The sequence below is a fragment of the Falco peregrinus genome, chromosome Z, assembly GCF_023634155.1.
Source record: "Falco peregrinus isolate bFalPer1 chromosome Z, bFalPer1.pri, whole genome shotgun sequence".
Lineage (NCBI taxonomy): Eukaryota > Metazoa > Chordata > Aves > Falconiformes > Falconidae > Falco > Falco peregrinus.
Window position 1 is genome coordinate 74,617,576 of NC_073739.1, and position 16,378 is coordinate 74,633,953.

General features: G+C 57.4%; 1 protein-coding gene across 11 annotated transcripts in view; it reads left to right on the plus strand.

The window, feature by feature from the left end:
- The window catches only part of ATOSB (atos homolog B), a 42,004-nt gene that overhangs the window by 21,286 nt on the left and 4,340 nt on the right, over nucleotides 1-16,378 (plus strand). For 7 of the 11 annotated variants that reach the window (XM_055791181.1, XM_055791172.1, XM_055791173.1 and 4 more), the window contains 4 exons: nucleotides 11,011-11,212; nucleotides 12,916-14,165; nucleotides 15,765-15,823; nucleotides 16,143-16,239. In XM_055791181.1, coding sequence (XP_055647156.1) covers nucleotides 13,098-14,165; nucleotides 15,765-15,823; nucleotides 16,143-16,239 — 1,224 coding nt within the window. In that variant the 5' untranslated portion in view covers nucleotides 11,011-11,212; nucleotides 12,916-13,097. Of the gene's footprint in view, nucleotides 1-10,336; nucleotides 10,430-11,010; nucleotides 11,213-12,915; nucleotides 14,166-15,764; nucleotides 15,824-16,142; nucleotides 16,240-16,378 lie in introns of all 11 variants that reach the window. The other 4 variants (XM_055791174.1, XM_055791177.1, XM_055791179.1 and 1 more) reach the window with 2 other exon arrangements.

The window sequence follows — 16,378 nt, forward strand, 5'->3', positions numbered from 1 at the left end:
CTGGGCTGTTTGAGTTTCCATCTAGCCCAGCTGGTCGGTGCTGAGTCTGAGTCCTAATGGTCCTGCTCATCGCTCCTGAGGGCTGGTCCCTTGTGGGTGTGGTGGAGGTAGGCTTGGTGTCAGTGCCACAATGGTGAAGCCAAAGCTTTCTCTATTTAGGGCCAAACTTCTCAGAGCAGGTACTCGGGACTTGTAGCTCGGGGTAACCTAGGTGTGTTGCAGCAGGCACTGGTATTGCCACCAGCCACAGCAAGGAACAAATACTTGAACAAAACCAGCCCCACTGGTCTCAGTGTTGAGGTAAGTCTCTTTTTTTCAATATCCCCGAGGTGTGTAGGTGTCTGCTACTCAGTGCTGGCAGTAGGTACCTCCTGTCCTCCCTGTTGGCACCCTTGGCTGGGCAGGATGGAGACTAGCAGGCTCCAGCAGCCTCCACAGATGTGCTGGAGCTCTGGCCCTGCCGTGGGGCTTCTGGTGTGCTGCAGCAGAGAGAGGCTGGGGGCAGCGGGTTTGTGTAGCCTGGGAAAGGGAAGGCAGCGAAGGGAGTTCTCACTGCTGCTGGCAGCTGTGGGTTTGGAGAGGAGCCGGAGCTGGGCTCCCCTGGGAAGTGCCCAGGGACAGGATAAGAGGCAATGGCACACAAGGGAAATTCCAATTAGATATTAGGAAAAATATTTCCCCACAAGGGTGGTTAGACTCTGGAGCAGGGCCCAGAGAAGGGAGGCAGTTTCTGTGTTTGGAGACTTTCAGCCTTTGTCAGGGGCAAACCCTAAGCAACCTGCTCAGGCTTGGCCCTGCTGTTAGCAGAATTGGACTGACCACCACCCCCCCCCCCCCCCCCCCCCCCCGAGGTCCCTTCCCACTGTTGTTCCCCAGTTCTGCAGTTCTCAGGGCACTTGGCAATGGAGCATCTTACAGCCTGTTGGACTGACCAGCTTGGAGGCCAGCGGAGGGCTTAGGGGCGTTGTTCAGTCCCTCACCTTTTCCTGGCTTGGTCGTTTCATCTGTACAGTATTAGCGGTGCCAGGAGATGGAGGCGCTGCCTTAGAAGCATTTCCCATCTCATTGATTCACCCCAACCTATCTTAGCTGGACAGCGCATCTCTCCAGAGGTCTGTATTATTCCCTCCCTGCGCAAGCACAAAAAGCCTGTTGGCAGGGAAGCACGGGGTGTAAACCATCCGCCCTGCTCTGCTGGCAGTGCAGAGCCATGGTCTGTAGGGGGGTGCTGGCATTGTCGGGACGTTGGGGAGGATGCTGGCCCCCAGCCCTCCGGCTGGAAGGGCTCCAGGCTTATCTTCCCTGTGGTGCCTGTCCCAGAGACAGTGGCGACTGCAGGGGAAGTCACCAGTAGCCTTTTTAAAGGCTCCAGCTGCCTGACCATCCCAAGCAGATGGAGGCTGAGATGAGCCCAAAGGACTGTCTGGAAAGAATTACTTGCTCCCAGTATTTTCTGTTTCTTTGCCAGCCTTTTATTCTCATGGCTGCTCTTTTTCCTGATCCTGTCCTTCTGCAAGGCTGGCTGCTGGCAGCCTTATCAGCCTTGTCTTCAGAAACAACTTTACTCTGTTATTTATTGTATCTCTGAGCTCCGACCCTGGTGCCTGATGCTGCAGAAGCCCGTGTCCAGTGTGTAAATATTCAAAGGGTGTTCAGTGTTTGCCCCATCCCATCTGCAAGAGTAATGAACCAGAGCAAACAGGGCTGCGTGTAGCCATGATGCATGGGCAGAGCTGACCTGCAGTAGTAGCTACATCTGCCTCCTCGTCTGGCAGAGGCTGGGAGGATGTCCAGCTCCCAGGTGCTTTTTATGTGGGTTTTCAAGGTCTAGGACATTCCCATGAGCCTGTGTTAGTCCCCAGATCACTGCGCAAGTTGCTTCTTTCAGCCTCTCCCTTGGGCTTATTGATGCTGGGCTGCCATCTCGCTCAGAGCCCTGTGCGCTCTCCCTTGGCCATCTGCTCATGACTCAACACCGCTCTGGGCACTCTTGCATTACTTGGATGTCCCTATTACAACACCCGTGCGCACTGAGAGCGGCAGGGTCCAGTGGTCTGAGCCAAGAGGCCCCTGGGGTCCATTCCCAGCTGCATGGGTAAATCACTGCATGGCCGGGAATGAGCTTGTTCCTGGCAGTCCATGGAGAGCCCGTGGGTCCCTCATAGGCTCCATCTCCTTAGGAGGGTCAGGTCTTGCGGGACATCTGTGTCCCCGGTGGCACAGCTGCCACCCGGGCTGAAGGTCTTTTGGACCCAGCTGCCATAGTGAAGCTGGTTTCTGAGGTCTCTGAGCTTTGTGCGCTCCTGCAGAATCAGCGCAGCAATGTATGTGGCAGCAAGCAGAGTGTGCGTGGGGGCCTTCATGTCTTGCAAGGACTGACGTGGGGGCTCATGTCCTGTGCACAAGCGTTGTCTGGGGATGCAGCTGCGTCTCAAGCCAATCCTTGTTCACTGTCGCCTCTGTGAAAAGGGAAGATGCTGATGTGCCAGTGCCCCAGTGCCATGTAGTCCCTGCAGGCTGCACCTGCCAGATGCCCCTGAGGGCACGTCCTCTCTGGCCTCTTCCTGACCTGAAGCACCAGCCGAGCCTTGGTTTCCTCTGCCTCCGTGCAACATCTAGGTGCCAGGTGGATTCCCCCTTCCATCCCAAGGGCATTCCCCAGCCACGTGTGCTGCTGGGAGCCCTGCCAGCCCTGCAGGAGCCTGGTCCTTGTGAAGGGGGTGGCAGGTGCACCAGGCAGAGGGCCCTGCTGTTGGAGGGACCCTGCAGGTGACTCAGAGTGTGTGGACACGGAGGCTTGCCAGTTTCAGGGGATGAAATAGGAGCTAGGCTGTGTCTCCCACTGCCCTCTGTATGGATATACTTGCAGTCAGACATCCTGGTCCCTCGTGTCCCCTCATTTCAAAGGGAGTCGTGCGTGCGTGTGTTTGCCGCCATTACAGGCAACAGCGTGAGAGTTCAGGTGACAGCTGTGACACCCTTTTCCTGATGCCAGCAGGATGTTTCTCTCATCTTCAGTCCCATGAGAAGAGAGACTTTTCCGTGACAAGGCACAGGACATTGAATTCATGGTGGAAATCCCCTTTCCCTGAGTAGCCCTGGCTGTGTCCAGCTCTTGACAATCAAAGGTGGACAAAGACTCACCCTTATGGCCTGAATCCCTGCCCAGCCTGTGTTGCCGCTCTGGCCTGTGCTAGACTTGAGACTTTCTTAAATCGCTGCTGGAAGAGGGTGAGTTGGGTGGGTGTGCATGGCCATGTGTGTGTGTGTGTGTGTGGTATCTCCTCCCTCTGTGCCACACAGATGTCTAGCACAGGGAGTGGAAAAGCTGCTGAATGTCTGCACAGCTGCAGCAGCTTTATCTGCAGGCTGCAGCTTGGTAATGCTGAGCTGGAGGCAAGAGTGCCTGTGCCCGAGCACCTCCCTTGGAGGGCTCTTGCGGTAAGAGGAAGTGTATTGCAAGAGTTGCGGTGGAGACGGGCAGTTCCCATGGAGTAAGTGCAGCGTGCACAATCCTTGCTGCCCTCCCCAGCGCAGGCACTTCACCTGCTCCCTCTTCCCATGCGTAGCTTTGATGCCTGTGGTAGGGAAAGGTGACATTGCTGTGGCCCTCCCCAGATGGCTGTCAGGGACTCATCAGTGGAGTATGTGCGAGGAGGCTTGGGCTGACAGGGTTGTACGTGTGTGGCAGTCAGGGATGAGGGGAGACTGGGGTGAGTTATGGTATGAGCTGCAGCAATCGGGAGGCAACATAGCCCAGGTAAAGAGCTGGGGACACTGAGGACATGCAAGGCAGGATCTGGTGGTGGTGGTGGAGGATGGGGTTGGGGTGGGAGCCAACAGGAGCACACTTGTGGGGATGCAGAGGCCAGCTGCCATGTGAAGGTTGTGGGGAAGGTGAAGTATTGTGCATCTGCGATCAGGCGGTGTGGATGGCTACAAGGCATCAGGGTGCAGAAGGAACTGGCTTGGTAAGGAGGGAAGGTGGGGCTGTGGATGACTGTGGTTGTATGTGATGGTGACTGGAGGGAGAAGAGAGGAGACAACAGAGCAAAAGGGCTCCCGTCACCTCTTGGTTGCTGTGCTGTCTTCTCCGGGCTTGGAAAGCATCACCCCACTGCCAGAGCTCCCTGTCAGAGGCTCATGTTTCCATACCTGGCTCATAGTGATGGAGAGTGGGCTGGGCTGTTCACGCCGCATGGTTAGATCACACTTCCCATAGCACATAGCCTGGGACATGGAGCTGATGGAATGGGAGTTACCAGTAAGCTACTGCCTTTCCATTGGGGTTGAGTTAAATGGGTCAAGATAGGGTTTGCAGGGCTTCTGATGCAGACGCCAACCCCAGGGCATCATTCCTCTTCTTGGGACATCAGGTAAAAAGGACTGTTAATGCTAACATTGGTGCATCGCTTAGTACAGTAAGGGTCTAGTCCTGCTTGGACCTGGGGTATGCCTCCCTTGAATAAACGTCCTTCCTGAGCTTGAAACTTGGCACTGTGTTGGTGCCCTGGTCATGGCTGGAGACCCCAGGCGTCATGCAAGCACAGAGCAGAAGTGATCCCTGCCCCTCTGCCAGGACCCATTTGCCTTCTCGCGGCCACCCTGTGACTGGCTGCACAGGCACGTGACTTTGTAATCTTCAACGGTGGAAAATTTTCCATCAGTTGCAGTTGGCACCAAGGTCTGGAGTGAAGCAGCCGGTCTGCATGGTCGTCTGGTGGCTGAGGTCTCTGTCCCTCAGGCCACAGCCCCTGGAGAGGGTCAGGACTGAAAGGGAGCTGGCCAACATGTCCCTGTGCCTGGGTGGCCAGGGGCTTGCTTTCACTGCAGGCACTATCTTTGTCACCCCGGGGTGACTGCCCAGGCTGCCGTGCCGCTGCAAGGCCAGCACCAGTGGGCTCTGCGGATGGCCCTGGCAGTGGGGCTTGCGGGCGCCGAGCCGGCTGTGCCTTCCCCCCGGGAGCAGTGGTGCGCAGCAGCTACCCCGAGGTGAAGAGACACAGCTTTTTATGAAGTGGAGCCAGCCCGGAGGAATTTTCCACTTGCGGCCAGCTGTTGTCCTGGGCCTGGCTTGCGTCCTCCAGCACTTCTCACCCGGTGCTGCCTCGGGGAGGGAGGGCAGTGGGGCTGGCCCACCTTCCGAGTCCCTGTGCCGGGCAAGAGGGTGCCACCGGGGCTTGTGGGGCTGCATAGCTGCGGTGGAGCCCAGCAGCATCCTGATGCCTCTGCAGGGATCCTCTTGGGCAGCGGAGAGTTTTCCCCACCCCCAGCTCTGCCGCTGCCTCTTTGTTTTCTGGCAGAAGCCTCTGTGCCTTTTCATTGCCGTTGAGGCGCCGAGCAGGAGCCTACATGTGCCGTGTGTGCGTCTCACTGGGAATGTGATGTGGGCTGGCAAGCCTGCCGGGCCGGGCATCTCCCTCGCAAGGCTGCGGAGGCCAGCTAGCAGCTTCAGGGGTCTCCTTTCCGTGGGCTGTTCCTCCGGCTGAGCAAGGCTTGGAGGCCGCTGGTTTCCTCTGCAAAACCCTCTTTTGCACTGACAGCGTTTCTGCACCTTGCCACAAGTGGAGTAAGTTGGATGGGAAGGGGCCAGTCCTCAGCTCGGCTCCACTGGGGGCTTGGGCTCTCTGCCGTGGTCCTCCCTCGCCCTTGCTCCCGCTGAGAAGGCACCTGAGATTAGAGCAGCACCAGGGGCTGCAGAGCCGGATACGGCGGTGGCTGAGGATTGCTTGTGCTGCGCCTGCCTCTCCTTGTATTTGATCTCTCGACTTCCAGCGGGGATTGAATTCCTGTGCTGGATTCTGGGCTCGGCTCTTGTGAAAGGATCCAATTATTTCAGAGCTTTGAGCATCTCCATTTGCTGCCCATATTTGCGGCGCCCGGGTCTGTGCTGGCTGGAATTCCAAGTGATTAACGTGGCTGTGACATCCCTCCTAGGGGTGTTATCTTTGCTCGCTGTCCCCCACCGCCCCCCTTTTCTTCCTCCGGCAGCGAGCAAGCGAGACAGGCAGGCAGAGACAAAGGTCTGTCCTCAACCTGGGCTGTCCTCCCCGTGAGCGGCTGCTGCATGGGATTTCCCTGCCCTGCCTGCTGCAGGTTTCCTGGGCTCCCGGTCGAATGCTGGAGCTGGGCGGCCGTGGGCTGTGTCGCTGAGGTTTGAGCCTGCTGGTGCTGGGTGGGCAGGGGGTGCTGCTGGCTTTGGAGAGCTGCCTGATTGTCCTGCCGGATTTTAAGCTGCTTGTCATTCTTTGACTGCGCTTTCCTGGGGAGAGGGGCAGCCGTGCATGGAGGGGAGGCTGGTGGGGTGGGGGGGTGGGACTGGACGTGGGGGAAAGCTGTACACAGGTGGCCATTGCATAGCAGAATCTGCCTGCAGACCCTGAAAGCCCCCCTTCCCAGCTGCAGGCTATTGTCAGCGTCGCTGCCTGCACACAAGGCACCCGGACAAGGTGTGTGTGGAGGTGATCCACGCCAGGACACGGGGCGTCAGAAGAAGCAGGGGTAAGCCCCTGGGCTGGGAGCTCTGCTCTGGCTCCCTGAGCTCGTGGGAGAGGTTTCATTGTGTTATCCTGGCTTGGCTGAGCAGAAGGGCTCAGTCCCTGTGGCACCTGTGTGTGGGTCTGGGGAGGCACCACATGCTGCTGGGCAGACCATAGCTCCTCAGGCACCTGCTGCAGCCTGGAGCCCCGGCAGGGTGCTCTGCGGAGAGGGCTGGTCTGTCCCCAGGGGCTTCTGCATCCCATCAGTGCCCCCTCCCACGGGATGGGACAAGTGCAGCAGCGGCAGCAGTACCTCATGCACATGGGTTCTGGGGGCAGAGGGGGGTGTCGGGTCTGTCTCTGTCGAAGCTGTCTCTGGTGTTTCCTAGGAGCTTGTGCTCCTAACGTGGGCACTGCCTCTTGCCCCATCCTTCCCCTCTGGGCTGGGGCTTCCTCCTTGTTATCAGCACAGGGGCCGTCACATAGCAAGGCTCTGCGGCTGCATAAATCTGGCACAGTAGGAGGCCTCCTGAGCCCCGAGAGCAGCAATTGCCCTTGCAGTGGGGCAAGGATGTTTCCTCCCTCTGCACCCCGCGCCTCCCTCCCTCTCCCTTGTTTCCACCATGTGTAAGCTCCTTTCCCCCCAAGCCTAAATTGTAGGGGAGTACCAGAGCCACATCCACGCTGGTTGTCTTTCCCTGCAGGCAAAATTTTCTCCTCTAGCATCTCTTTAACCAGCTTCTCTCCAGGATTCCCACTTCTCCAGTGGATGGTGCTGGAGGAGATCCCCAGCCTCTCTCTCCTAGTGGTAATATGCCCTGTGGAGAAACCCTTGTCTGATGGCAGCATTGCTGCTAATGTTGCTGTCCTTCAGGGCTGTGATGGAAACTTACTGCCTGCTGGTGTTTCTCAAGCTCTGCTCTTAACCCAGAAGCTCCTTGGCACAGGCTTGCACTTGCACTGGTTAGATTTCCTTCCTTCTCCTTGGGTTCATATAGGACCAGTGGAACTGTGATTTATCCTCCAGGCAGTCTGTTTCCAGCAGTTTATGTTGCTGCTTCTCTTGCCTTGTGCTCTGGTCCTACCAAGGATGATTATTTGCCCTCTTGTAATGACGCCCCTTCTTCTTCCTAGCTATGTGGCTCCTGCTTCATCCCCAGTGAGGCTGTGAAGGTCTCTTTAGTACTTCCCAGGAGAGGGAGCAGGAGGGAAGAAGGCAGGCAGCAAAAGCCTCTTTGGGGTTGGATTGGGTTTTTTTTGTGGTTTAAAGGGTGCAAGGATGCATCTTGGCCCTGCCAGGCCCCAAGCATGGCATTGTGCCCTAGGCAGCGATGCCCAGACCAAAGCCTCTCGTGCACTGGCTGTGTGTCCCCTTGACCCAGTGGCAGTGCTGCTCTGCGGAGCCGCATGGATCCCCAGTGGGTAAGCATGGCCCCTTCAGGCACAGCTCTTGCTCTCTCCCTTGCACCAGCGCTGCACTGCCAGCCCTGCCAGACTCCCTTTTCCAAAGGCTCTGCTGATCCTGCCCTGCAACAGATGCCCCCGCCACCCCAGCTGGCAGAGCTGTCCCCCCACCTATCCCACTTTCTTTCTGACTACTACAGTGCAGTTAAAGCAGCAACAGTTCCTTCTGCAGGCTGCAGCCCGGCGTGCGGTGCAGCTGCTGCATTGCCCAGCCAGGCACCCTTCCTCACCCGCCACCCTGCTCTGTTGCCACTAGACTGAGATCATGGTTTGTTAATCCTGGGTTGCCCCTGGATGTGCTAATAGGAATGAAACCAGCAGGTAAGCCAAGTCCCCGACCTGCTACAGGCCTGGCTGTGTCATCCTGTATCAGGGTCTGGTGGCTCAGTGTCCCTGGGGAGTGCGGTGTCTTTGCCCCAGTGCTTGGGACACGGTCCCTCCCAGCAGGTCCTTTGGAGTTGGGTGTTCTTGGCTGTTGAAGCCAGACCATGATGGGCAGGGTGAAGAGAGGAAAGCTGTGCCTGGCATAGCTCTGCACTCAGGTGCTGGGAGATGCTGGCAAAAGCACAGCCCCCCCCCGTCCTCTGAGCATTGAGGGGGGAGGCTGGGAGCTTGGCAGGAGCAGGACAGAGAGCAGGAGGAGTTCTGGCTGGGCTTCCTCCAACCGGCAAGGCCCTTCGAGTCCTGTCTTAGGAGTCAGAGCAACAGCACAAGTGGAAACACTGGCAAAATCACCATCACTTGGGCTTAGGAGGGGCCAAACCCTCGGTCTGGGCACATGGAGCCCCCAACCCACTCCATGTGCTGCATCCAGGGGATGGTACCTCTGCTGCCCAGCTGAGCTGGTGAGGACCTGGACCCATCCAGGTGGCCAGAAGTAGGGCTCTGGGGATGCCTGGCTCAAGGGCAGGTGAAGGGAGAGGTGACCCCCTGCTGTTTCCCCATCCCTGCTTAGAGTGCAGGAGTCCCTTGTCCCTGTGTTGGTCTCTTGCTGCACAGGGTGGCAGTGGGCTCCCGCTGGGAGCTGTGAGAGGCTGAGCTCTCACAGGGAGGAACTGCCCTGGGAGGCAGAGCCAAACAGCCAAGAGATGCGTTTACAATGGGCTGTGGAATCCTGGCATTTCCTAGCACAATGCTTCAACTGACAGTGTTCGGTCTGGCAAAACGTGGTGCAGCCCCTTGTACTTAGGCGTGTGCAGTACTGGCTAGTGCTGGCATCACCTGGTGACTGGTGTTGAGGTCTCAGCTGGGATGGATTTGTAGCGTCAGCCTCTTGTGATGGACCCATTCCCCTGAAAGGCAGCTTCTGCTGGGGAGCAAAGGGCTGTGACTGCAGAGGGATGTGGAAAACAGAAAGAAAGGATGCAGGTGAGACTGCCTATTTGCCCTGGCATGGACACGCACAGGAGGGATGTGGCTTTCTCTCACCACACCACGCTGACTTTTGCTGCTGGTTGCTGACGTTGCTTCCTGGTGGTTGACTGTGCCACACAAGTTGTGGTACAAATCTCCTCCAGGGATGGAGGAGGGAAGCAGCAACCTTCCAGGCAGGGAGAGTGCAGTGTGTTACTACCTCAGCATCTGCCCACAGCTGTGGACATTCATTTGCTTTTCTACCTGCCTTGGTACAGGCCCCATGTGGGGTACCAGGCGGAGCTGATCTTTACAAAGAGCTTTTTTGAGGTTTTGGACCAGAGGTTTGTTATGCTGTGATATTGATTTGTCCTGCTGGAAGTGCTCCTTGGGTGTTGGTGTATTGTGTCTCTGTTCTGGCTGGTGGCTGGTCACTGGCAGTGGCCTTTCCCAGCACTGCTGGTGGTGGCTTCTGGGCTGGCTGAGTCTTGGTGACTGGCTGTGACTGCCTGTTTATTACAAGTCTTACTGGAAATGTGATGAAAGCACAACCTGTTTCCTGGGGCAGGCAAGGTCAGGCAGCAAGCACAGTGAGTGACCTGCTGAAGCTGGCTTCCCACCTGAAACACAATGGGATGCAGAACTTGCTGAACCAGGGTGCCAGAAAGGGGGTGCACTTGGGTGTTCAGTGCTTCTGCGCATCCCTGCAGGGATTTTGTTCATCTGCCTGGCCCTGTTGTTCCCAGCCTTCAGGGAAGTGCTTGCTGCTGGGTGGGGATGCCCAGCGGGACAGATGGTGGTTTCCTTCCAGACAGCTGCTGTAGTGAGCCCTTGGCTGAGGGCTGCACGGGGAGGTCATGGTCCCTAGTGATGGGTAGTGTTTCCTCCTTCACCTGGAGGTTCCTGGGCCAGTAAAGCTCATGGGCTGCCCCTGCCACAGGGGGGCTGAGGGTGTAGGCGCCCAAGGGCTCCTGCCCACTGTGAAGGTGTCGCACCACCAGCTGCTGCCTGAGCTGATGCCCCTCCTTGCCCTCTTCCAGACTTCGAGGCTGTGGTGCTGGTAGATTGTGACCACAGAAGAGCTGTGTTGCATCTGTAAATCTCTATTGTGCATCAAGGACATATCTGAGCAGGTGAGTGCTGTGCACACAAAAGGACTGCTGTCTTTGGGCTGGGGGAAGCTGGTAGGGGGGCCATTATGGCTCAGGGCTGTCAGGCTCCTGGTTTCTGTCTTCCCTGCCAGGCATCTCTTACTGGAAGAAAACAATTGCAAGCTCTTCTCCTTGGCATAGGGCTGGAAAGTGTCTTGTGCTGTGGGTGAAAGGGACAGGAGGTGGACATGAGACCAGCAGCTAACTGGAGGCTGCTGGTGATCTGCAGTGTCATGGAAAGCAAGGCATGAAATGGTCACCAGAAAGAAATGGGGTTCTGTTCATATGCAAGGGTTTCATACAGGAAGGCATGCAAAAAGGTTATAAAATACAAGCCAGGTATGAAAGTTCACAGCATAGCTTAAAGTGTTTGTGGTTTAAATGGAAATCAAGGTGATAGCATTGCCTGAGGTGGCCTTTGGGTTTGGGAGGTTGGGCGAGGTGGAGCCTCAATGCTGTCTGCTCTGCCTGTGTGACCCCACACAGGCAGTACCCTCCTGTCCTTCTTCTAGAAAGCATCTGAATCACTCCAGCCCTGCCTCTACTACTTTCCTTCCCCTCAGAGCCACTGAGGAAACCGAAGAGCTGTAGAGGACGGTGCAGAGGTTCGGGGGCACACCGTGATGGTTGGAGCCATTCCACGGCAGCCACGTCGCTTCTGGGGGGTGCCTGGCTGGCAGGTGTCTTCAGCTAGTTGTGCCAACGACCGCCTGCTGAGGGACAGGGAAGTTAATCCGGAGCAAAGTGGAGTTCTGCTGCAGAGGGGTGAGTGCAGAGGGCAGCCAGGACAGGCTGCGTTGTGGTAGATTATGCAGAGAGGTTGAGGTTGGAGGTCATCTGCGTCCAACCCCCTGCTCAAGCAGGGCCACCCAGAGCCATTGCCCAGGACCATGTCCAGACAGCTTTTGAATATCCCCAAGGATAAAGACAACCTCTTTAGGTAACCTGTTCCAGTGCTCAGTCACTCTCACGGTAAAAAAAAAAAGTTTCCTGATGTTCAGACAGAACCTCCTGTTTGTGCCCATTGCCTCTTGTCCTGTCACTAGACACCACTGGAAAGAGCCTGGCTCCATCTTCTTGGCACCCTCCTTTCTGGTATTTATGTACATTGATAAGATCCCCCTGAGCCTTCTTTTCTCCATACTGAACAGTTCCAGCTTTCCAGCCTTTTCTCTAGGAGAGATGCTCTGGTCCCTTAATTACCTTCGTGGCCCTCAGGTGTGGCCTCACCAGTGCTGAGCAGAGAGGAAGGATCACCTCCCTCAACCTGCTGCCAATACGGTGCCTAATGCAGCCCAGGACACTGTCATCCTTTGTGGCAAGGGCACATTTGCTGGCTTATGGTCAACTTGGTTTCCACCAGGACCTCCAGGGCCTTTTCTGAAAAGCTGATTTCCAGCTAACTGGTGCCCAGCATGTCCTGGTGCATGGTTAATACCTTTCATTGCTTCTTTTAAACAAAATCCCTGGGCTCAACCACCCAGTCCACCACTTTCCTGTCCTCATCATAGTGACGTCAAAATACCACATGCAGCCTCTCTGTCCGGATAGCCTTGACCCACTTGGAGAACCAATTCCCCTATTGCTCATCTGCCCCTAAGCCTTTTCTGTGCAAGAGCATGCAGAGCTGCAGGTACAGGCAAAGGGCAGAGCTGCCAAGCATGGGCACATTTGTCAGGCTCTGGAGCTTCTTGGTCTCTGGTGACTTCTCCTGCATCTTCTGAGCTCTTGCAGCCATTTCAGTATTTGTCATGCCAGAAAAATTCATGGTCAGGATTCCCACAGCTCTCAAACTGGGCTGAAAAATCCTAAGTGAGGTGCCGTGCAGCATGGACGTGATCAGGCCCTCAGGGCAGATGGTACAGGAGCCCATGGTGGGCTCTGCAGCCTCTGGTACCACCCAGGTGCTAACTGAGGTGGTGGAGGTCCATGGTCCAAGCTGGCAGAGATAGCTGTGGTGGTGGGTCAGGGTCCTGTCCCGGCCATGAGGCTGGCAGCACAGGGCACCAGCCCTGCCTTGTTCAGTGCATGTGGCTGGGACAGATCTTCTTGGCAACTGCTGGGAGATCTTGTTGCTGTTGCCTAAAGGGGTGATTACAGTCCTGAGCCCCTGTGACTGGTCTGACTTGCCTGACTCCTGTGCTCCAGAACAGCACAAGCACATCACGTCCCTGGCAGAGGGCAGGTCTCCTTTTCTGCACTTGTCCAGACTTGTCCCCAGTAGTCTCTGGCCCAGCTGGAGACTCCTCTCCGTGCCCAGGCTGGGAGGGAAGTGCTGATCCTGCATGTGGGTGTCACCACAGGGTTCCCCCGAGAGCCACACCAGCCTGGTTCCTCTTCCCGTGAGGGAGGTCTGAGTGGCACTGTACAGGCAGCTGCCTGCATCCTGGCAGGCCCCTTGCAGCCAAAAGCCTGGACAATTACGAGGATCCAGGGCTAATCTCCGTTCTCCTGCTTTTTCTTTCCAGATGCTGTGCTGCATTGCACCCTGTAGTGGAGAGCTCACCCAGACATCCTGAGTGAGGCCGGGTCCCACTCCCACCCCCTGTCCTCACACCCTGACCTGTGGCACTTTACAGTTTCCCTTGTCCACTGTTGCATGGGCTGTTCTGACTCAGGCTCTGCTTGGAGTCCAGGCAAGTAAGGCTCCATGAGGCACATCCACGCAGAGACATCCCTGCCCCCGGAGCGCAGCACGGACTCCAGCCTGTCCCAGCCCAGTGGAGAGGCACCCTTGGAGCCTTCCTCACAGCACTGCGCCCACCACAGCATCCTCATGGGCTACAAGACAGAGATCAAGCGCCAGAAGGTTTACCAGGTCTCCATCTTCTCCCATCTCTCCAGCTCCTCTGAAAGCATGGAGCAGCGGGCAGGCAGCCGGGCGGCAAAGAGGAGTTACCCTGAGCAGCGAACTCTGGAGAGGGGGAGAGATCCCAAACGAACTCACTGGGGTGGCAGGGGAGTGGATAGCAAGTGTGATGGAGGTCCTGGGCAGGCTTCCCTGGATGATGATGATACCTTCGAGGATGGTCTGCTGGTGGAGGAGCTATCCCTGTATGGCTCTGCCCAGCACTTCTCCCACAGTGGGCTGAGAGTGGTGGAGCACCGGTGTGAGGGCAGCCCTAGCCACAGCCCCAAAGCTAGCAGAGAAGACAAGTTGCAGGATGTCTCCTCCTCCTCCTGGCCTCAGCACATTGCTTGCAGTACTTTGCACATGAGAGACAGTTGCCCTGTCTCATTGGGGGATCAGCACCCAGACTATGGAGAAAATGGGGAGCAGGCAAGTGGCCGCAACTTACTTCATCTTGATTTGCACAGTATTGCACAAACAGCCCGGTTGGGCTCTGATGGGAAGGAGAAGCCGGGGAGCAGCCCAGCTCACAACAGCAGGGCTAGTGGAGAAGAGGAGCAGCCACTAGTGTCCAATGGGTGCAGGGAGCCTCCAGCTTCGCAGACAGCACTCAGCCCCAAGCCCGGCAACCTCAGCTCCCTGGAGAAGATGCCCTGTGGGAGCAGCCAGCTCAGCAGCAGCAGCAGCTGCAAGGCCAAAAGGAAGCTGCTGCCTGCTGGTGATGTTGTGACTGACTCTGAGGACGAGAGCCTGTCCCCATGGGCAAGAAAGAAGAGGGTTCTGCCATGCCACATGGCAGCCACGGCCTGCCGCAGCACTGATGCCAAGGGGGCCCCCTTCTGGAATCACCTGCTTCCCAAGGCCCAGGTGAGTGTTGCTTGCAGGTGGAGGCTGGGAATGGCCTGGGGACACCCAGAGGTTAGGGCTGTCCTCGTGGGCAATGTGGTCTGTCATGGCAGCATGCCCTGTCCGGTCTCTGTGCCACAGCACTGATGTGAACAGGGCAGCAGCTGACAGCCAGCCCTGGGACACATGGTCCGTAGGTTGTCACCAGCTCTTGACACCTTGTAGTCACTGGACCCTCTGCTTGCAACCGGCTCTTTAGCCTGGAGAGCCTTGCTCGGACAGGACACGACCTCCGCATGACAGCGAGAGCTGGACACATGGTGAGGGGCCACGCTCGGTGTCGTAACAGCTGCATGCTAAGTCAGACTTACCAGCAGGCTTGGGAAGAGCAGATGGCCTCTGCCTGCCTGGTGGGGAGGAAGGCAGAGGTGTGGAACGCTTGGGTCCCTGGCCGTGATATCCATCAGGGCAAGGGCTTGGTGGCAGGAAGCAGAACTGGCCATGCTCTGGCCAAGTAGTGGGAGCCCCAGTGCTCTGTGCAGAGATGTCACTGGCTTTTCTGCAGTTCTGAGGTGCCTGTGGCGTGACCCCAGGGTGCCACAGGCTCCCAGAAATGGGGTAGACTCTTGAGGTTTGCAACCACCCTGGCAGTTCAGGAGCTGCCTGTGATTCCTCCCTGCTTACTTGCCTCTCCTGACCAGCTCCCTGCCTTCACCATGCCTTGCCTGCTGAGGCTGCAGCAGGCTCATGCCAGAGCTGGCACACTCCTCTCTTTCCCTGGGGCATCCCATGGTGCAGGGACCAATGGCAGAGCTACCCTGGCTTCTTGCTGCTTGGAGCTGGGACACACCGGCCATGGAGCACAGCTCCATCCCTGCCTGTGTGCCCTTTTTGGTGACTGTCCCCCAGCCTGGCTACCCTAGCACTGCCCTTGCACAATGAAGCCTCCAGCAGCTTCCCTGGGTTTTCCCGCCCGGTCATGCCAGCCAGCTCCATCATCCCTTTGTGTTTTGCTGCCCTTTGTGTGGCTTCCAGAAGGGAAAACCCCTGAAAAGGGGACATCTTTTAAAGGAGGCTGCAGTGTGGCTCTGGCTTTACCCTCCCATTCAACAGCTGTAGGAGCCTGGCTGTGAGCAGGGGTGAGCAGCACACCCCTCTGCCTGGCAGCACTACCGAGGATCTTGCATGAATCACCAGGGGACGGGATTTTTCCTGGGCTGGTCAGGGAGCTCCATTGTATGTGTTACCACTCCCTGGGACGTGCAAGAGGATGTTGGTACATGGCCCTTTTAGGGGGTGTCTTGTCACTAGGGCTGGTCCCAAGACCTGCTTTGCAAGGTGGGAGGTTGATGCTGCACCCTCAGCTTGGATACCAACACCTTCATCTCCAGCAGAGACACTCTGGGGTTTGGGCAGCTCCATGTCCCCACCAGAGATCCCAGCCCTCATGCTGGCCGCCCCTGCAGAGGCTACTGATGCCTTTCCATGGGTGGGAGCCTGTCCAATCTGCTGGGACCTTCGTGGGTCTGTGGGGTAGAGCAAGGGGTGATGGTACTTTCCAGGGGTGCTCAGTCCCTAGTTGCTGCCCTAATATGGTTCTTGATTTCGTGTCCCCTCCAGAGCTTTGCGGATTGCAGTGCAGTTGAGAGGAGGCTGAAGAGTGGGCTGCATCTCAAATCGTGAGTGTCCTGGCAGCCCTGTGGGATGGGCATGGTGGCTCAGGGTGCCCAGCCAACACAGCACCCTGCAGCCCCACAGGAGGTTGGGTCTAATCCTTTTCACTGCCCTGCCCCAGCCGTCTCCCCTCCACCAAGACACCAGGCTGTGGGGCAGTGAGGGGGAAGTGTCTTCTGCACCTGGGGGTTAGTTAAGTGGGTTCAACCTCCACCAAATAAAGGGATGGGGGACCTGGAGAGGGATCCACCTCCCCAGGGATATGGGCAGCCCAGGGCTGTGTGCTGTCCAGTCTGACACCCAACATTCTCTCCTCTGTCAAAGGCGACATCTCCGGAGCAGGCTCTGGCGGGGCACCAGGTCCTCTGCAGCACCTTGGACCACTACCACTGTCAGCCATGCTCTGCTGGGCAACTTTGAGGTAATGGTGCCCACCTGCCAGGGCGGGAGGTGGGTTCTGGGGGCTGCAGGCTGGGCTAGTGATAGTCACGAGAAGCTGAACCTGACAGGAGCCCTGATGTGGGGCTGAGCTGATTGTCCCCAAGGGCCTGGCATGCAGT